This window comes from Lissotriton vulgaris, unplaced genomic scaffold, assembly GCF_964263255.1.
Source record: "Lissotriton vulgaris unplaced genomic scaffold, aLisVul1.2 SCAFFOLD_689, whole genome shotgun sequence".
NCBI lineage: Eukaryota > Metazoa > Chordata > Amphibia > Caudata > Salamandridae > Lissotriton > Lissotriton vulgaris.
Genome location: NW_028240911.1, coordinates 161,022 through 182,926, shown reverse-complemented (window position 1 = coordinate 182,926; position 21,905 = coordinate 161,022). Strand labels below are relative to the sequence as shown.

General features: G+C 46.5%; 1 protein-coding gene across 1 annotated transcript in view; it reads right to left on the bottom strand.

The window, feature by feature from the left end:
* The window catches only part of LOC147672485 (natural killer cells antigen CD94-like), a 103,505-nt gene extending 100,879 nt beyond the window's left edge, over positions 1-2,626 (bottom strand). The window contains exon 1 of the mRNA XM_086947998.1: positions 2,499-2,626. Coding sequence (XP_086804124.1) covers positions 2,499-2,562 — 64 coding nt within the window. The 5' untranslated portion in view covers positions 2,563-2,626. The remainder of the gene's footprint in view (positions 1-2,498) is intronic.
* Between the last annotated feature and the right edge of the window lie 19,279 nt (positions 2,627-21,905).

The following is a 21,905-nucleotide window of genomic DNA, read 5'->3' as shown; positions in this document are numbered from 1 at the left end:
TGATGTTGTTGTTTCCCTATGCAGAGGACGGCGGGCAACTCGCTTACAGACCGGAGGGCCAGCATGGAGGGCCAACCCCTATTCCACACCGCCGCTAAGTGCCTGGGCAGATCTGCCCTCAGTCCACCTCAGCATGTGCCTGTTCTTGACACCAGCATAGCCCCTGATGCTGTAAAGGGAGCTCGACTGCACGACTGCCCCTTAATATCACATATCCCAATCAAGCGACTCCGAACAGCAAAACAAAACCACAGGCCTTCTGCACATTTATGTAGCAAGCGCTCGCCATGAGGACATACACTTTTCTCACGGCCTGGCCTGCTTTCCTTCTTAAGTAAAAGGTTTGTTATCTTTATGGCCATGTGTTTGGCCCCATATAGATAAAAAACCTTTTATGGCAGAAGGAAGTTGGACGAGCCCGTCCAAGTGGGCTGTCCGACAAAGAGAAAAGTGTACGTCACACTAACCTCTTTCCCAATGGCTGGCCACTGTTTAGCATAAACGGTGACGTCGGCCAATGGGAAAGAGGGGCGGGGCTCAAAACCTGCTATTGAAAGCTACCTACAAACATAAAATCTCGCCAGCGAGACTGCGCATGCACAGCCTACGCAGGCTCGACCTACAAAGGGAAGAAATGAGAATTGTAATAAACTCAAGAAAAAGAAACAAATGAAACAATTAAATAAGAACAAAGGCAGAAAAAAAGAAGAAAATATGTAACACAGAAACAAAGGTAAGTATTTACAGAAATTTCAAATTTCTAGGGGAATTAACATAGGGAATGCACTTTTTGACCACCCTTTTTCTCAGCCCCCACTTCACCCTGAAACATTCCATGCACTAGAATCATAAGGTCACCTTTTTGGAAAGTTTTGTGAAGATTCATCAATTAAACTTATAAACAAGTCAAAAAAATGTTTTTCCTTTGGAAACTAGGTCCTAACTATAACTACCTACTGGCGACTGTATATATTACCTTCCGGAGGTTGCCAGTAGGTAGTTATAGTTAGGACCAAAGTTTTCACTAGAAAAGTATTTTTTGTTCTGCGAATATTTTTGGCTCCATCATCACAACATTTTAAAAAAATGTCCCATTTTTGGTTCAGCTGCACCCTGGGCTACAGGAGGGGGGTCTGTATAGGCCCCCCTTTCAGTAATACATAAAGCCCCAGGGAGGGTGCAGTCCCTGTACCGCGGGTGTGCCACACGAGCATACCGCATATTTTTTATAAAAATGCAAAAGGAATTTGGCCTACCTGGGGTCTTCTTTCAAAAGACGCACCGGAGTCTGCACATCTTTTTGTTAAAAATGTTGCCGCAAATCCATGCATCTACCCGCGATTGCAGCAAAATAAACAAATATGCTTTTATCCCATGGCGAGGTCCCTGTGGGAGCCCCCCACCACATCTGGGAGGGGCAGGGTATTCCTACACTGTGCCCTTTTCTTTTTTTGGGGGGATTCGGCTTCAAGCCTAGTCTCAAATGGCTATAATTTTTTACTTAAAATCTTTGAAGCTACTGAACGGATTTACACCAACTTTGGTGCAATTCTGTTCAGCAGTTTGGGCTGCAGTCGTGTTCAAAAAATGAAAATTATCCATAGACATAACATGGGGAAAACCTGTTTTGGGACGCCTACTTTTTCTCAGTCTCTTCTTGACATGACATCCCAAAACTTTCAAGACAGCAGCCGGAGTGAGAGTCAAACTAGTTTTGAAAATTTTGCAACAATTTGTCAAATGATACCAAATTTAATGGCAAATAAAAAAAACGCTCTTCTTATCAAAATTACATCCTAACTATAAACTACCTACTGGCGAGTGGCGCACACACACATATATATACACATGCACGGCAAGTGTTCCAGAGATTTTTTTTAAGTAGATGGTGGACAAGTTGTGAGTGAAATGGAGTTCCATGCATCATGTGCAGCAATACAAAACATAAAAAATAGTAGCAGCATGAAGGAACTTTCACTAATGTTTACATTTCTACATCTCATAGAGCAGCGGTACTCTAAGTGTATTCAAGAGGGCTGTTCCATTCCAGCTCTTCAATTATCCACCTGAAATGAATATAACTATAATAAATCATTTAAATATTCAGAAGTCATCCTGCTATTCAGACATGGACCTGGACCTAACTTGGACACCTGTCTAAGGTGGTGTGACACATGTTGTAGAACCACAGGAGTTGATATAAATCCACCAGCATTTCAGATTTTAAAATATCACTGGCCACACAGGTGCATTGGAGATTAAGGTGCCACAAATAACACCATTGCCCTGCATGAGGGAGTCTGCACTTTGTTGCTTCCACAACACACACCCATCTCCTGAATGAAAGCTCCCTCCAGAGCGTACAGTAACAGGAGTCCTATGGAGACAGGAGATGATGCTAGATCTATACACCTCCCTCTTTACATTAAATCATGTAATATCATTCAGACTTCCTAAGCTGGCATCAAAACTACATACGTGATACAAGTGCTGCATACCTTCTTTTTCTGGCTTCTTCCTTCTCAAAACGTGTCTGTTTGCATATGTTTCGTCATGGTCCATTGGCGAGTCTCCAAATAAGGTTTTATATAAATAGAACAAATGTTCTACGTGTGCTCAGAGCAGAATTTCTCTCTTGTTGGGAATGAAACACCAGGGTAAGTGCCCTGGGACAGGAGGTGGGCCTTCAGGGCCAGTGGCGTGCAGAAGCACTAACCTCAGAGCTGTGCTGATCAGAGAGAGGAAGCACCAGCTAGAGGCCGGAAGAGGACTCTGAGGTTTTGGTATCTTGTACTTTTTGAGGTACCTATTCATCAGACAAAAGTACATGAATTTACACTTATTTTCCTTCGTACAGCGCCCACTGTTTTGCAATGGATTCTAGACACTCTTGAGATAGGCAGCAGGGAGGGACGTGACAAGGGAACTGGAGGATAATTTGTGGCTCTCTTAGAATTTCGCATTTTCAGGAGATGCACTCAGTCCATGCAGAGGACATTCTTTCCTCCAAAAATTTTGACACTGATTCAAACACCAATGAAAGGAAACCCAATGTGAGCACAAACACCACCGAAGAGAAACAATGAAAGCAGGCTGCAGTTGTGCTTTTTCACTAACAACCATATTTTCTACAGCTGTAGCACTTTGTTGTGAGGCATTGTTTGCAGAGGAGAAGACACAATTAATCCTACAACAAACTTAAGAGCTGACTTTTCTCAATATGAATACTGATGAGATTGTGGTCGGTGGTCCATGACTGAGGAACAGGCCTAAATGTTGCTACATGCAGAGGAGCAGCGGCTAGAATGTGCGGCAGATGTGAGCATTGACCCTCTCAGTTACTGTTCTCAACCCCTTCAGTTCGGTAAATCAAGACGTTTGCAAACCTTGGAACTGATGCACTAAAGGATGCTGAGGCAGAATCTCACCGTGTGACCTGCAGATTTCTAGTTACAGTATTAGAGAAATGATACTGTCCATCCTTGCTCAATAGGTCAGTATCTGCACTTTACCAAATCACATCAGCTCAAGGAATTATAAATAACCAAAGACCTGATAAACCTTTCCTAACACAGGAATGTGCAGGGCTGCTCTACTATCAGTACTATCAGTTTTGCCTCTTTCTTTAACCTCTTGCATACATTATTTGCTCCAATATTTCATCTTCAGCTTCTTTACTGAAGCTCTACTAAGCTTAAACGTCATGCTTATGGCATTGCCCTCATTTTAAACCCGAGGCCACACACTTACAATCCATTGTTGGGGCAATCACAATGTTTCTAGTTTGGCCCACTATGGAATTAACTGAAACTGAATCCTTATTGTTAAATATCACTGTTGGAACTCTAACACCCAGTTTATATTTAACTATACTATTAAACCCAATAGATATGGGGGGTATTTTTTTACACACCTAAATTAACTTAAATCAAACAAGTATGTTTCGTTACTAGGGGCCTGATTCACAGAACTAACTTAAGACAAAATCCTAAACTTACTACTTTTGGTATTCACAGAAGTTAGGATGTTGTCTTAAAACAGACTTAAGACAGACTTAAGACTGACTTAAAACAGAATCCTAACTTAAGTCTGTCTTAAGTCTGTCTTAAGACAAAATCCTAACTTCTGTGAATACCAAAAGTAGTAAGTTTAGGATTTTGTCTTAAGTTAGTTCTGTGAATCGGGCCCTCAGTAAGGTGAAGAGGCTTATCTAACCTGGGAATCGTTACCACTGTATGTGTGTGGGAGAACTGCTATAATTAAAACGTCATTCCTTCCTCTATTTCTTTATTATGTTGTCACTATTCTATGTAATTCAGGCACAAGTCTTTTTTCAAAGCTCGAAGGGCTGTTTTCCAGTTTTAAATGAAATAAAATGCCCATGAATAAAAATAAGTTTTCAAAAGACAAGCTAGAACAGTGTGTGCAATATATGACTGCTTCTGCTTTACAGTTCTGATACATTTCTTTGACACATTCGTGTTTTGTTAATGCTGTAATTAATACCATGGTAAGATACTTAAACATATCTGAATTGCCGTGCTGCATAAAAGAACAAACATTCCAATAAGAGAAAATGCAAGACTCTGCTAACTATGAAGTAAAGGAGACACATTATTTTGTCAGTTCAAGGTTTCCTCTTATCATACTGAATGTCTTTATCTTAAAGCATTAAATAGGTCTGGCCAAAAATGACTTTAACAAAATAGGGAATTCGACTTGTTGATAACATATTTGAAGATTTTGAATCTCTGTCCACCGGAAAATCCCAATCATAATAGCAATTATTTTTCAAACCTACAGATAAAATCTATTTTCTATAAACTCCAATAAGGATTGATGGACTGGGATATAGACACCAACACTTTACTTCAATTTAGGTTACGCAACTTTGAGAGACACTTACTTTCATTGCAAAACACTTTTCAGTGGATGCTTTGTTATACTCTATTCATAAGGGACAAAATATCTTCAGCCATTACTGATAGAACTCTAAAGCATAACAAGATGGAGGATTGATTACACATGTGTTCTTCATGCTGGGAGATAATGCAATTTTGGTGAAAAAAACGGATAAGATTAGTAGGAAATTTCAGGGTCCACATGTAAAAATGTTTTGCGAGTTTCAAATTGCTCATAAAACTATTTGAGGCGGAAAAAGTTGCCTTTCAGTATGAACGAGCGCCATTCAGTAGCAACAAATAGCGATGCGACCAATCTGCGATTCAGTTTTTTTAGTGACTGTTTTTTGCAGCTCGCAAATATACAATCAATATTTTATAGTCACAAACCGTATGTTCAAGGGTGTTGCAATTTGCGACTGGTCGCAAAATGCCTGTGTGCACATGCAATTTAGCACTGATTCCATTCAGGTGGTAAGTAGCTTCAAACTATAAAAGCTGCCCTAGAATACATCAGTGTTATCCAGAATGACTGCACTTTATGTGATTGCAATGAGAAGGCGATTCCTCGCTGTCCAACAGAGGAGGAGGAGGTGGAGATAGGAGAGGATGTACACAACAAGGCTCACCATATTCCAACAGACAGAGAAGGAAATATATGAGCAATACAGGCTGAGTGGCTCACTGATCTTAGAGTTGCTAGAAATGCTTAAACCACGCCTAGGAAGCAGTACCCATCCCCACATGTGTGCAAGTGTTCACTTGCACACCTGCCTATTCACGGGATGGAATACAAATCTAGTCTCAAAGACTATCATGTCCTGATTAGGAAAACACGTTCTTCCTATTACGCAGACAGGTTTGATAAGGCAGACAGCTCAGCTAAGGAGTTGTTCCGGGTGTATAAAGAAATATCCTCGCTCTCGACCATAGAGGTATCTGAGGTTGGATCATTTGCATCATGTATTCAGATAGCAGAGTTCTTTGCCACTAAGGTGAAGAGAATTTACTCTACATTCCCTGTGGAATCCAGGGATGGGTCTAGGAGAGAGGAGTTGCCTAGTGGTGGGTAATTAAGACAGAGTGCCTGACTGTGTTCCGGGTTCCAGGTGGTGATACGCTGAGTAAGATAGCTAGTAGCGTCAAGTCCTGCTCACCTAAGGACCCTGCAGCGGCTAAAATTTCGTGAGGAAACGGTGAGACTCTAAAACCTTTTATAAGATATCTGTTAGAACTCTCTTTTAGCTCAGGTACAGTGCCGAAAACCTGGAAGGAAGCTGTAGTTCTCCCTCTGAAAAAAACGCATATTAGTATAGAACAGCTAAACAATATGCGACCCATTTCACTCCTCCCCTATTTTGCTAAGATTGCTGAAAAGATGGTCAATCAACAACTGACTGCCCACATTGAAACCCATAAGCTGCTCCACCCCTCGCAATCTGGCTTCCGTGCTTCCATTCTACGGAGTCAGCCTTGCTTTTCTCCACGGAGACTCTCCGGAGACACGTGAATGAGGGTCATACAGTGGCACTGATTCTTCTTGATCTAAGTGCCGAGTTGGACACTGTGGCTCATCACACCCTGCTGCAGTGTCTAAGGAAGAGTGGAGTGGCAGGGAAGGTGTGGGACTGGCTGGAATCGTTTCTTCAAGACCGCAGCTTTCAAGTTGCACAAGGAGCCTATAGGTCGAAGGCCATAAACTTGAACCAAGGGGTTCCTCAAGGATCTAGCCTCAGCCCGACCCTTTTTAACCTATATGTGGCGCCTGTGGCTGCAATAACTGAGCAAAATGGGGTGAAAGTGGTGACCTACGCCGATGACACCCAGCTGGTTGTGGCCCTAGCGCAACCAGCTGAGAGTGCAGCCAGCAAGTTTGCGTCCTGTCTTCAAGATCTCGCAGCCTGGATGGCTAGTAATTGCCTCAGATTAAACAGCGATAAAACTGAGGTGCTGATTGTGGGTAAAGCACTGTCAGTCTGGACCTCAGCATGGTGGCCTCAGATGCTTGGGCCACCTCCTATACCAAATGAACAAGTCAGAAACCTGGGGGTTTGAATTGACTCCAAATTCTCATTTGATTATCACAATAGACGGGTTGCCGGCACGTGTTTTGGCATCTTGTGTGGCCTCAGAAAGACTCTGGATTTACTCCCTGTAACAGCTAGGAAATCCCTAGTCCATGCTTTGGTTACTTCAAGGCTGGGCTATGGGTATTCCCTTTATCTTGGAGCTAATGTGAGATGTCCCCAGAGACTGCAGTGTATTCAGAATGCTGCTGCCCGCCTGGTGTTGATGCTGCCTAAAAGAGCCTCCTAAAAAAAAGCCTTGGAGACGGTACATTGGCTGCCAGTTAGGGAGCGTGTACATTTTAAAGCCCTCTGTGTAAGTCATCGGATTACACATGGGAAAGGGCCCCGCTTTCTTCTCAACCTTCTAACACCATATACCCCGACTCGTCAAGTCAATCAATCAATCAATCAATCACTGATTTGTATAGCACGCTACTCACCCTGAAGGGTCTCAAGGCGCTGTGGGGAGGGGTCCGTTACTGCTCGAAAAGCCAGTTCTTGAGGTGCTTACTGAAGGAGAGGTGGTCCTGGGTCAGCCGTAGGTGGATGGGGAGGGAGTTCCATGTCTTGGCCGCCTGGTAGGAGAAGGATCTTCCTCCAGCGGTGGCTCTGCGAATGCGTGGTATGGCGGCGAGGGGGAGGCTGGCCGATCATACTTGGCGGGTGGGTGTGTAGAAAGTGAGGCGGCTGTTGAGGTACTTTGGGCCTATGTCGTGGAGAGCCTTGTGTGCGTGGGTGAGGAGTCTGAACGTGATACTCTTGTCGAACGGGAGCCAGTGCAGGTCTCTCAGGTGGGTCGAGATGTGGCTGTGTCGAGGGATGTCCAGGCATTCTGTATGCGCTGGAGTCTTTTCTGTAGTTTGGCAGTGATTCCAGCGTAGAGGGTGTTCCCTGTAGTCCAGTCGGCTGGTAACGAGTGCTTAGGTGACTGTTTTCCTGGTTTCGGTGGGGATCCATCGGTAGATCTTGCGGAGCATGCGCAGGGTGTTAAAGCACGATGATGATACGGCGTTGACTTGTCTAGTCATCGAGAGGGAGGAGTCCAGGATGAAGCCCAGGTTTCCTGCGTGGTCCGTTGGCTTGGGGGTGGTGTCCAGGGCAGGGGGTCACCAGGAATCGTCCCAGGCGGCGGGTGATGAACCCAAGATGAGGACTTCCGTCTTGTCTGAGTTTAGTTTCAGGTGGCTGTTCTTCATCCACTCGGCGACGTCTTTCATCCCTTCATGGAGGCTGGCTCTGGCGGTGGCGGGGTTGTTGGTGAGGGAGAGGATCAGCTGGGTGTCAATTGAGATCTTATGGGGCGGGTCTGGTGAAGGTTCCTAAAATTAGAAGAGCAAGAATGGGAGGATGGTCCTTTCGGTTCTTGGCACCCCGACTGTGGAATAACCTTCGCCTCAGGCTCCGCGTGGAAGCATCTGAGGTGGTTTTCCGCAAAGAGTTGAAAACATAGTTATTTACCAGGGGATAGGTTTAGTGAGGTTACCGAGGTGGGAGGTCAAGATGGATTAGGAAGCTGGGCGGCCATTACTTTAGCGTGGCGACACACTGGTCAGTGTAACCAGGCGTTGTATAAGCTCAGTTATTATTATATTATTATTATTGTGCTCACTGCTCCTTTTGGCCTCGGATTGCCACCAGGGAATAATTGCTAATGCTGGTGGGGTGTCTGAATGTGGCTTGTCACATTTCTTTGGAAGGTTCCTAGATGCCATGCTCTTACACCTGACCAACGACATACACCTTCGTAGAAATACGCAGGAAATACACAATATCAAATAGAAATTTTACAGGATAGCCAACTTCCCCCATGTATTAAGATGTGCAGATGGGACACATGTTCCCATCTGTCCTCTGGCACATCTAGAATACCTGTTCCGCAACAGAAAGACCCATTACCTCAACATCGAATTCCTATAATGCCATCACAGATATAGTGGCAAAACACCCAGGGAGCACCCATGACACACACATCTTCAGGCACAGTGGAGCACAACAACGCCTTGAACATGGGGAGTTTGATGATGGATATTTATTAGGTTATGTGTTGATGTAACATTAAGGACATTTATATGCCTGTTTATTATCAGGTCTTCCAGTGCTCACACTTACAATATTTTCCACCAGGTGACAGTGCACAGTGCATAACCACTGAAATGCTCCAACTCCACCTGAAGTATGACAACACATCTGGACAGGCATGCAGTGGAAGCGGCCAAGGGACCTATGGATTGACTTAGCTGGTCCATTCTTGCAGCAGCACTGTGATCACAATGCCTCTGATGCCACCATTTTCTGGCATAAGTCCTGTATGGTGGTGCTGAGGCTCACTACGTTGTTGCTCATTGTTGCCAAATGTGTCCCAATACAAATGGATCCCCGTGTTATGCTCTGCTGCATGTGATGTTAATGATTTTCAACTGCTTGCTTTGGAGGCGCTGATTTTGGTGCAAGGATTCCTCCAGCCCAAGGAACAGCTGAGCATCGCTATAATCCTCACCAGTATCACGTGCCTCGTAACGCCTTTTTCACACATACCCCGGAACACGCTGGGGTTGGCTCACACTTGCCTGTGTTGTGGGACTTATTTGCAGAAGGACTTCATCATCCTCCTTTGCTCCGGCCTCTGCTGACACACAGTGCAACTTTGGGATGGGGTGCTGTGGTGCTGCCATGACTGCCTACGTGGATGCGTTCCTATCTTGCCATGTTGGTATCCTCCACTCCCTCCACTCTGGTGTCCTCACTTTATACCTGAAGGAGATCTGTGGGACAAATGAGATACATTTTATTTGCCTATATGATGTGTAGTGTGTTGTAAAGATGAACTACACCAGTTGAAGTATGAAATCCTTTATTAGCTTAATCCCTCGAACAGCTCGGGATGCACGGACGCAGCAGTCTCACTCTCAACCCTCCTTTCAATCCTCCAACTGCAAACACCCAAATCACACACACAGCTCAAATGTCAACACACGAGCTAGAACAACAGTAGACAGCGCGAGATGCAATCTATCAAGTACTTGAGCTGCGCTACCCAGGCTCGAGGTAAACACAAGCGAGTGCTCGAGCTGTGCAAGCCCAGCTCGAGACACAACATAGCGCAATACATGTACATATGACTCCTAAGCTGACTTTTGGACTACATCACCCATAACTCACTATAATGTGGGGGGAAACATGATATTTGGAGCACAACTGTCTAATGCATGCTGCTGGATTTTGTGGTAATGGGCATGGAGTTGTAATCTGTGATCTGTCGAAAGACAATTTTGGTTCTCACATCCTAAATAGATGCCATTTGTGATTTACTATTTGTGATTTGCATGAATTTGCAAATAGGAATTCACAAATGTTCTTGTTCTTATATGTGGGCCCAGATGATTATCGAACCTAAACATAAAGTTGCTATTTGGGGTTGACTAGATCTCTTCGCTCAACTCAATAAACACTGTCAAATTTTACAGACATGCTGACGCGTACTGACAAGAATGACGAGACTGAGAGATCACAGAGAAAACAGAGCTAAGTGCAAGCCGAAAACACCTAAAATTGCAGAAATAGAGGCTGTGGTCATCCTAGCCAAGGCATGGAAGCATCAGGGGGGGCTGCGGTGTCAGGGCCCATCAGGAACATGTGGTAGATGGATCAGAGAACAGAGACACCAAGTGGGACATGCACAGACTTCAGATCCCAGTCCTCAAACTTGTTAGGCACTGAACAGATTTACAAGCCCCTTGCGCCACTTTTGTGTCACTTTTCCCAAGTTAAAAGTGACGAAAAAGTGCGCAAGGGGTTTGTAAATCTACCCATGAGGCATCGAGTGCAGTAGGGCATTGATGAGATCCCCCTGGCCAGCAGAGGCAGCCGGCATTAGGTTGGTGTGGCTTGTGTAGTATTGCAGAGATACATTCTAGTGTTGCAGTATGTTGTCATTTAAACAAAATAGAATCCACTCAGAAGGTGGTAGTGATCCCTAAAGTGATGGGGAGCACACAGTGTTGTTAAAATACCCCTCACACACCAACAGGCCCCTTGGTGTCATGCTTCATCATCGGGGCCTTCGCATCCCTCTATGGGATGCGGCGTGCTGCAACTCACGGATACGTAGGAGCACTGATAGTGAACTATGTGTTTGTGTGTGTGAGAGGGAGAGTGAGTGGTGAGGTGAAAAAGTGAAGGTTAAAAAATACCTGGCTCGTAGGAAAAAATATTTATTACGTCCTCGGCTGGTATTATTAAAAGGGGTGCAAGATGAGGTTGTCAGTTATACGTATTAGGGTATATCAACCTCGGAAGTGCGTCAACATGTTTCGGAGTACACGGACTCCTTCTTCAGGACGAGGATATGCACAACTATCCTCACCTTACTCACATGGGATTTTGAATGTAAAAGTGTATTCTACAAAAAAAATTGTCGGAGCCGCGTTGAGGGGATGGCAGCCTACTAGGTTGTGCAGTAACCGTTGCTATATTGAGCAGTGAGGAAGGAACCCCCAATACCACGCTAAGGCTCATGAGGTCAGATAACCTTGGTCCATAAGTTCTATATCTTCAACGCCAATTGGGCGCAACGGAGCTTATCCAAACTATAACATCTATAGGTAAATTTCACCTGTTGCGTGCAACAGCTGAAACCCTAGGGAAAAGGGAAGAGAGCTGCCCGTCTAGCGGGCACCCCCAGTGAACAGCGCCGGCTGCCGGGAGGCCCAAGGGAATGTGCCGAGCCCCAGGACTGCTTCAAGACACAAGGTGACCGGGAGCCTACCCCGCACCTCATGTGTCCGCTGTGAGCCGCCGCCTGCATGGAAGTGGCCATGGAGAACAGTGCCAGCCTTGCGGAGCCAACCCGCATTGGCCACAACAGCGTGCCCAGAAAAGTGAATAGCGGACCGACCGAAGCCCACCCGCATCGGCGGCGAGGGAGTTACCCCCACTGTAAAGAGAGCCATGTGGAGCCTACCCGCGTGGATGAACAGGCCCACCGGCCGAAGGTGAGAGGCCGCAGACGGGGTAACGAAAGCGATGCAACCCTGATTAAGAGGAGGAAGTCGGGAGCCCACCCCGCATCGGCAGCCAAGCAGCAGCTCTGACCTCTACCCCGTACAGCGCATGGATTGAGTGAAGCTGCCGCGGGTGGGGAGCGATGTCGAGCGAAAAGGTGGCATGAGCGCCGCTGCACCTAACATGTAAGGGGACGCTGGAGGGGAAATAGCGTTTGCCCTAAGAGACCCACTGACATCCACCATGCCGGACCGCATCTCCTTGCGACTGCCCCATGAAATGAAGTAAGGCTGCACGACCGCCCCCCCCCCCCGGCAGTAGCGCCGACCCTCCCCTGCCACACGCAATGCGTGAACTGAGAGGCTGCCGCGGGCTGGGAGAGCACAGAGGATGCACCGAGCATGAGGGCAGAAGCGAAAGGGACTCGCTGGATTTAAAGCGGAGCCCTCCGGCCGTCCCTGCGTGCCTACATGTGCCCCCATTGTGAGCGGCACAAGCACTGCAAAAGTGAGGTGGCAAGAGAGAGAAGCTCACAGCAGGTGTGCAGCTGCAGTGGCTGATCCGAGCGCTGCCGGCGAGATCACGAACCCTGAAGAGAAGTGCCCCAGAGGTGTGTGTGTGCACATCAATGCAACCTGTCAAGATCAGAATAGAGCTAGGGAGGAAGAGAGGTGAGAGGGCCCTAGCCGCCCCCTCCCCCTACACACACTAGCGCTGCACAGCAGAGTGCAGACAAGACAGGTATCTGGCCCTTAACAGAAGGGCTGAGCAAAGCCTGCAGCGTAGCCGAACTGCCGAAGACAGCAAAAGGAAGTTGAATCAAGGCAGCACTGCCATCTAGTGGCCTTTGTGCAATAGTGCACTCCAGCAAAGGTGAAGACAATGGTGAAAGGCACGGGTGTACAGCAAAGGAAGACTGACTGTTGTGACCTGCAGCATAGAGTTAGGCTGCTGTGACCCACAGAAACAGGGTAACCAGTGGAGAGCCACCCTGGCAAAGAGGGAAAGCACCACCAGAAACCGACAAAGTGCAAGGAAAGCGCCGGGAGTGCAGGAACTCCACACAGGAAGTTGTGCGTACAATACCCAAAGCGGATGAGGACCGCAAACAGGATTTCACTGAAGGGGCAGGCAGACCCCTAAAACATTGTCAGTCCGCTGGACAGGAAGCATGCAAACACCCCCTTCGGCAAAGGAAAACCGGAGACGCCTGGGGATAACCAATGGAAGAGAGAAGGCTATCTCACAGCTGAACAGAGACTGCCAGGGTCGAACATTGAGAGTGCATTGATGCCTATTGGCCACAGGTAATCACCGCAGAAGCAAGACCACAAGACAACCGCCCAAAGCAGCAAGTCACTGAAGGGACAGAAGAGCGCAGTCAGAAACGCGCCAAAGCGCCCTACAACTGCGGAGAGAATACGGAGCGGTTGCGCTGACCACCAGAAGCATGAAGACTCACAGGAAGAAGCCGACCACCCAGTTGGTTGCAAGAAAGAAGAAGCCGACCACCCAGTTGGTTGCAAGGAAGAAGTTGCCACCCAGTTGGTCGCAAGAAGGAAGAAGCCGACCACCCCGCTGGTCGCATTGAAGAAGAAGCCGACCTGCAGTCTCGTCGCAAAGAGGAGGAAGCCGACCACCCCGCTGGACGCAAGACGGAAGAAGCCGATCACCCAGTTGGTCGCAAGGGAGAAGAAGCCGAACACCCCGTTGGTTGCAAGGAGAAAGAAGCTAACCACCCCGTTGGTCGCAAGAAGGATACATCTGACAAGAAGAACGGAGAAGACATTTGTGAACAGAACGACCGAGGAGATGTCCACGGAGAGGACCAGGAACAAGACTGCAGCGAAGTCTAACGAAATCAACTTGAAGTCAGAAGTTATCAGGTGAAAGAAGCACGCGACGACAGTTCCAGTCACAGAGCAAAGTGAAGACAGTGCTTGGACAAGACCAGAGGAAAACGTGTGGAGTGCACGCTGCACGGAGAAGCCCGGTCAGAGCGAACAACCAGATAGAAGACCAGACCGATTCGCGAAGGAGGAAAGAGAAGACCAATCCTGAGAGGCACGATGCCAATACGAAGGAAGAAGAGAGGAAAGGAGAAGAGCAAAGAGGTGTGCATGACAGTCCGACACAACACACACCAGAAGGAGAACACCCGAAGAGGAAAGGAGAAGAGCACAGAAGGGTGCGTGATGGAACACCACAACACACACCCCACACACCCCACAGCACCTGGAAAACATCAGCACCACTGGGAGTACACATCTACGTGCAACCTGAAGATCACCCGGGAACGACAGAGGTGAGCAGGCCGGTCTGTTGGTAACAACCACCTCTGGGATGGAACGGACACAGAACCATGGATATCCAAGGGGCAGAGGCCTCAGGGTCACCGGTGGTAGCGGATCCCAAAACGAGAGATGGACCGCTGAAGCTTGCTCTGAAGATCCAGGGAGAACAACGGTAGCATGCGACAGAACAAGTGCCAACAACACCCTTTTCAGGTGGAGCTTCAGACACGGAGAAGGGACCCGTAGCGATTCCTCCAACACGCTTGGAGTGACAAGGCGGCCGCCCACCGGTCCAGTGGAAACCTGGCAGCAAAGGGCCTCCGGGTCGTCCAGTGGGAGGGAACACCCACGAGAGAGGGGTATCGGTGAGAGTGATACCCTGCAACTGCAGATACTGCTGGAGACAGCCACCAGTTGGAGAAGACACCTCAACCAGGACTAGACAGTGGACAACAACATACCGATGATCCACCATCATTCCATCTGCATTTTTCACTGACTGCGGTGTCAGAAGAAAGGGACTGGAAAGCACGCTTCCATGGTGCAAGTACAAAAGTAGCACATCCACAGGGCACTTGAACATTGTACCAAGGAGAACTAATGGTCCCGGCTGCAAGGACACCCTCACCGGCAGATGACCAGCATTGAAGAGACTATGTGGAAGTCATCTACATCGAGTTATGTTTGTTTTGCAATTTTATATTCTCTCCCGCAGGTTTGGACTTCATTTTGTTTGAACTTTCACTAAAGTTTGGGAGGGATGTAGTATTGCAGCGATACGTTCTAGTGTTGCAGTATGTTGTCACACACTGAACACACACCCACCACAGGCGTCATCAGTCAGATGACCCTGTTAAATAAAAGGGGGTGAGCGCATGTGCTCATGGCCAGTTAACTAACTATCATTCCTGTGTCTGTGTCACCTCATTTAGATTAGTATGAGGGCCTAGGGCCCAAATACCACAGCTTGTTCATGTGGGGTGAATACCCTGCACTGCTTCTCTCTTGCTTTCCTGTCGTCGACCTGTGCACATTGTACACCCACCTGTTATTTCCACCCATTCAGTGTTATCACTCTGATGCCTGGCCCTGGTTCTTGGGCCTTTAGTTCCTCAATCCTTAATATACTGCAATAAGGGACATGAGGTCGGCTAAGGAAAGTCACACTGGCTAATGAAAGACTTTTGACTTTCAAAAAGTGCTTTATTTTTCTGCTGCATATCCCACGTGGGGAACTCTAGCGTGCTCGTGCCCCGCCCCCTGCCCTGAACTTTCTTGGTTGTGTTACATAAGTGTAGGAGGGGTGGGGGGGCAGATGGCTCTTGTGCTAGGACAAAAAAAGTGAAGGAGTTTGTTTTTTAGGTCCGTGGGTGAAGCAGGTTTAGCCACATACCCATGCCTGGTCGTCGGCGTTGGCTCCAGAGCGGCTCCGGCTGGGCTGGAGAGTGGTGAAGACTGTGTGCTGGCAGGGCCTAGGCCACAGGTCCCCTAAGTGGTGCGGAGGCATTCCGCGTTAGGTTGGTGCGGCTTATGCCTCTGAAGAGGGCCTGCAACTGGCATGCATGCTGTGTTCCTGCACCTCCAACTTTATTATTGTGATCCTTTAAGGCCGACTGTGCAGTGTTTGCAGTGAATGCTGCCACGTTCCCTGGTAGCATCTTGCCCATTAAGAGGCGTTAAGGGGAGACTCCTCAGGAGGCCCCACAGAGACGATTTAGGCCCAGGTGCAGCCTGTGGCACTCAATGAGCATTCTGCCATCTACTTTGCTCATAAATGGTTTTATCGATATTCTTAGCCTGCTTAAATCCTCCTGCTTGTGAGAACTGTCATTGGAATCTAAAAAAAAAATACTGTATGTTTCAGCTACGATGCGTTCAGGGAAAATCCAGGGGTCAGGCAATTGGAACAAAAAGAACGGGGAGGGAGGAAAGTCTGACAGGAAGTCTGGTGAAAAATACATGTTCACCTCCACCAATGACCTGGAAGGCAACACTTTCATTACACCCGATTATCTTACTTTTCCTTAACTCCCATTTGGCACAGGCAGTAGGAAAGAGGGCCATTTAGGGGCACTACCTCCCAAGCCGCAAGAAGATATTATTTGCTCACAATCCCACTTTGATTAATGCTGGAACCCATCCGGTAATATCATTTCCTACTGTGAGTACAGTGCTAACACTAAGACATCTAGTTTCATCACTCAATGGACAGAACAGCCAGGACTACAGACAGCTCCTGCAAAGTCACCCTTCAAAAGGGAACAAAAACATCTCTGGAAAGCAAGACATAATCATAGTACTTGCTGTAATTTGTACCTCAGTACTGTGCCTTTGCAGTCCATTCCCTCTGTCAATGAGGTCTCTCTGGCAATGCAGATGTACTTCCACCATCTGATAAACAGTGTGCTACCTAAACAAAAAGGTATTCAATCTTTCAATGTAACTCATCACTCAAGCCAGAACAAAAAACTTACAGTGATAGTGGTGACAAACTAGAGGCATGGAATAGTCAGCCCGCTGTTAGCGATTCACCATTATTATCTGCTATTGACCCATTAACTCCAAAAAGGCACCTAGTTAATATACATGCTAAGAGCCCCTATAGACTTAGCATGCTCACCACACTGAATGGAGATTCAATACCTTCCCGCATCCAACCACTAATGCAGCCGTCAGTGACTCCAGCGGAAATGTCAGAAACCAGCTGTCAACTAGATCAACCTACTGTTGACCCTGTGTCATTCAATCTGCACATTGAGCATCAATGGCCTAAACTGTCAACCGCCTACCCTCTTCCAGGTAGGAGCTCGAGAAAGCCAGCATGAAATCAGGGAAATAATATTGGGGCAGTTGGTGCGGTAAGGCAAGCATTTGCATCAAGTTTAGTTTCTCCAATTAAAAAGCCAGCGTTTATTCCGCATTACACATCCAATATTAAGCACAATATTCTAAATAGGAGCACAATATTAAGACTGCTTGGGAAATTGGACAGTGCTAGAGACAAAAATACAACACATCTGGGGGCAATAGAGTTTAAGGTAAATCCAAATCTGAATGGGAGAGAAATTGCTATAACCATGTGACCTTCCCAGGAGATAGCCAACCTTGCTTGATAGTTTAATGGACAATTTCCTCTAATGGGGCATTGAGCTGTTGCAAGTGCTCCCACCTCGCTATCCTAGCCTGTTGTCACCAAGCACTATTTACTTCAATGCTCCAGGTATTGGTATCATGAGAGTCACCATTGGCTCTGAATTTCAAAGGCATCTTCCTGCACCCTTGAAAGTCATCACTGTGCATACAGAGGGTAAGTACTCAAATACACCAGGCCCACAGAGAAGGTTCATGGATGAAAATTATGCAATCGTCTGCTTGTGCATGTAATCTCTGTGGGAAACAGAAAGTACCCATCCAAGAGCACAACTCCACCTTTGGTATAAACTTGGTGAAAGGATTAACGTGTCACCTGGACTTCGTTCATCCATGCACAATACCCCACATTTGGCACAAGGAACTGAGTGCGGCACTCCCATTATACATCCTTCACAGCAAACCCTGGATATCTCTCATATCCAGAGACCGGGAACTCGACACTAAGGGGCAGATTTATGTTAACTGGCGCATCCCGAGGGATGCGCCAGTTAACATGCGCCACAGTGCACCACAGCTACGCCACCCATGGTGCGCCGCATTTATGATGTAGGAAATGTGGCGCATTGCTAGAGTTGCGTCGCAAGCGCGACGCAGCTCCAGCAATGCTCTGGGGGGGCCTATTCTTTCAATGCTGCCTCAAGCCTTACGCCTGCTTCAAGCAGGCGCAGGGTTTTGACGCAGCATTGCCCTGAAAGTGACTGAGTGAAATCTCATAGATTTCACTCAGCCACTTTCAGGAGGCGTTCCTGCGCAGGAACGCCCCCCCTGCTCAGGAACGCCTCCTCATGGCGCAGTGCTGTACAACGTGACGCATCTCCTAGATGCGTCACGTTGTAAATAGGGCGCAGGGATGCGCCACGTTTCCGTGCCGTTGGGTGACGCAACGGCGGCGTAAACGTGGCGCAAGCCCTTCATAAATCTGCCCCTAAGCTTGTACAAGTAAAGGAAAACAATCTATTGGACCAATTACCACAATACTTTGATTTACTGCTTGATTATGCTAATAACATCAACAATATTTCATATTGTAACTTCTGTTCGGGAATGTGGCAGGTATAAGGGGGAAAATTTGGACCCATACACGGTCTGACTTTTTGTGCTCTTTCATGTCACTCTGTTTGCAGGAGCCCTGGTCTGTACTGCCTGTACACATCAATGGTTTTGATACAATCCATCTAACAGCTACTCCATCTCCCTGTGGCATGCCCTAGAGGGAGTTTGGCAACATAAATTTTGGCCATGGTCTACTCCAAATCCTTCATTTACAAAGCCAACACACCAATTTACCAGATACTTTGACTTGAAGTTGTGAATGGCTTGTGTCTGGGAATTGTGATATTTTACAACAACACTCCTGAAGCAGATAGAGGCTGTGTTTTGTCAAAGCTGGATTTTCATCTGGACTCACTTAAACCAAAAGGTGGCAATGTTGTTGGGGTTGATTTCAATGTCCATCTGTGGCCCACTGTCTACCTGTATGCCTACAGTTTTGCAGGTATTGATAGGAATTCCATGTTTCCTTTGTCTCATGATACTTTAGGCAATAATATTAAGCAGCTGATTATGAAATTTACTATGACTTACACCAATAAATATAAGTTATGAATGGACTTTTTCCTACCAACTTTGTGTGTAGGGGTGTGGGTTTAGGTATTCACTTTATCTTGATGTCCACCAATGTATTCAATAAGGTAGGGGATCATCTGCCACACAACCTCAATGAGTGACTGCCTTCATCACGCATAATTTTGGAAATTTCCAGCTGACACATGGTGATCTGTCCAACTAGGTGAGTCACTGATATTTCTGCACAAAAGAAAATAGGTGCTCACATCAAATGGGAGTTTGTTAATGCTGAAACATTCTTGTCCCAGCTGGTCAAAGGAATCTGCATCTTTTTTGATTTTTGTTCAGACTCAGCGGCTGATATGGCTAATAAAAAAAGTGCATTAATCACCCTATTGGAGGTAGTTAAGGGAGCTCTACATAGGTCAACAAATGGGGGTGCAGAGAATAGAAAGGGAAGCGGTAATGCAATATGCTCCAGATCCTACAAAGAAGTAATAGTCTCTCTCTCCATAAAAATCTAGGTCTGTTTGAAGTTGCATGTGTAGGAAAGCCTTTAACCCTTTCGATGCTGATGACGAGCTCGGCTCGTCATCACCCACGGGTGTCGTGTGCTGATGACGAGCTGAGTTCGTCATGGAAACAGCAAAATGATCATTTGCAGCACAGCGCAAAAATCCCCGCAGCAGCCATGTGGTTAAGAGGGTAATTGCGGACAGAAAAAATATTCACTTAATTTAAAGACTTGGGAACAACACACAGGAAGCTAGCCTCAAGAATGATCAGAAATCCTTTTGGAGTGTTATACACCAAATACTCCTTAAATACCATGAGCAGATCATGATTGAAACATCCATATTTGGTCATGAATAGGCCTCTTTCTTTAGAGGCCTTCTATTCCATCAGCGAAGGAGTGGGAGGTGTAAGAGATTCATCATGTGCAATAAAGGAACACATATTCCCCATGTATCGCCCCTTCTTGGAAGAAGTGATGGAGACTATTTATGTCCAGTATTTTTGTAAAGCGTGAACAATTACCCGAAGGTGTCAAGGCGCTGGGGGCCGTCAGGAAGATTAAGCGAGCTTGTGACCAGAGTCACATGGAGTTGGGCTGATCTGCTGCAAGCACCGGGGATCGAACCATGAGCCCACGGGTTCCAGAGTCAGTTGCCCTGGCTGCTGTGCCACACCTCTTCCACTAAAAGATCTAGCTTCAGTGAGAAAGCCCCTGGTCCAATGGGGCCCCTCTAGATTTATTGAAGAGTAATCTTGAATTGTGGGCCCCATTGTAAACCAATGAATTTAGGGAAGTAAGTTCCTCTTCCAATATTCCATCATGGTCGAACTCTGCAATAAAGATGTTGGGATGTGTCTTACTCTTCTACCTTGAGGCGTGGGCTGAGGAGGCGGTACCTTCTTGGGCATCCAGTATGGGTTCATGAGAGGGATGGGGACCAAGGGTCAATGTCTCAATCTTTCCCTCTTATGGAAGAAATATGCAGTTGCTAAGCACAGTTCCCTGTTCTTGGGTTTTATTAATCTGTGTAACTCCTTTGACTGCATATCACACTCTAAATTGTGGTATATAATGGAAGATGTTGGAGTTGACAGACCCATTATCAACGCCATTTGGGAAATGTGGCGCGATTCAAGAGCTTTGGTCATGTTTGGGTTGGGGGTAGAGGGTTCCTAGTTTGGAGTAAGCAGGGATGTTAGGCACAGATGTGTCCTTGCATCTTACCTCTTTTCTTTCTATATCAAACACCTGGAGAGGAAGTTAGTGTTAAGGTGTTCCATCAAAGCATTTTTGTATGCTGGCAACACTGTCCTCATGGGCCTCACTCTTGTTGCTCTGCAGTGACTATTGGATGCCTGTGCTCCTTCATGGAGGGGCCAATCTGAGAATGAAAACACTCAAGTTCTTTGTAAAGTCCTGTGGTTACAAAACTAAATGAAAATCATCCTTCAACTATACACTAGCCCTCTAAATCACACTGGCAACTTTAGTTATCTAGGGGTATACTTTACTTGAAGAGGCTCATGGCTTCCTCAGTTGGCAGTTAGAAACAATCAACTAGTGAGGAGTTATAATTCCCTTTTTCTTCTTCACAGCCAAATTGGGTAAAAGACAGATTGCACACATGTTGACCATCTATCGGGGAAATATACTAGCATGGCATCCTATGGGGAAGGGATATAGGGTATACAGGCTGCCCTGTCCTTACAGGTAATGGAAAATTAGGGTATCTGCTGCCTATTGCCTTTTCCCCTGTGTACTTCTACTTTTATTTGCTAAAGGGAGTTAGGGCTACTATACCTTGAGGACACTCCAAGGACACACCCAATAATGTTGTGGCATGGGCTTTAGACCAATGAGGCTGCATCCCCGAATAGAGGTATAATTGAGGATTTTTTGTCTCTGACCTGAGGATCAGAGATTTTCTGGCTCAAGGGATTTAGAGAAATGGCCGTGGCATTGGGCTGGCGGGATTTTACCGGCCCACAGCAACATTCATTTTTGTAGGCTAAAATGTAATTTCTCTGTTGTTTGCCAAAGCCTCAAGTTCCAATGATCAAAGGGATATATACTTTATTCCTGTGGCAGCACGTAGGTGGCAGCAGAGCCTCTTGACTCTCCTCTAATATTTAAAATTAATTAAAAAATGAATGCCCTGCTTTTCTTACCTACAGTTAAGTAATTGATTATTTTGTCAGAGCATTTGTTAAATCATTATATGTACCAACAAAAAGAGAGACAGGGAGAGTCAGGACACCCTCTTAGTCCCCGGTTATAGTATGCCAACAAAAGAAGAGAGGTCAGTGGTGTGACAGCAACCACATGAAGGAGCAGAAAATAGGAGAATAGATATTACCTGACCCAACTTAGGTAGGTAAGAAAGCCCTCATACACCGACCTAGTC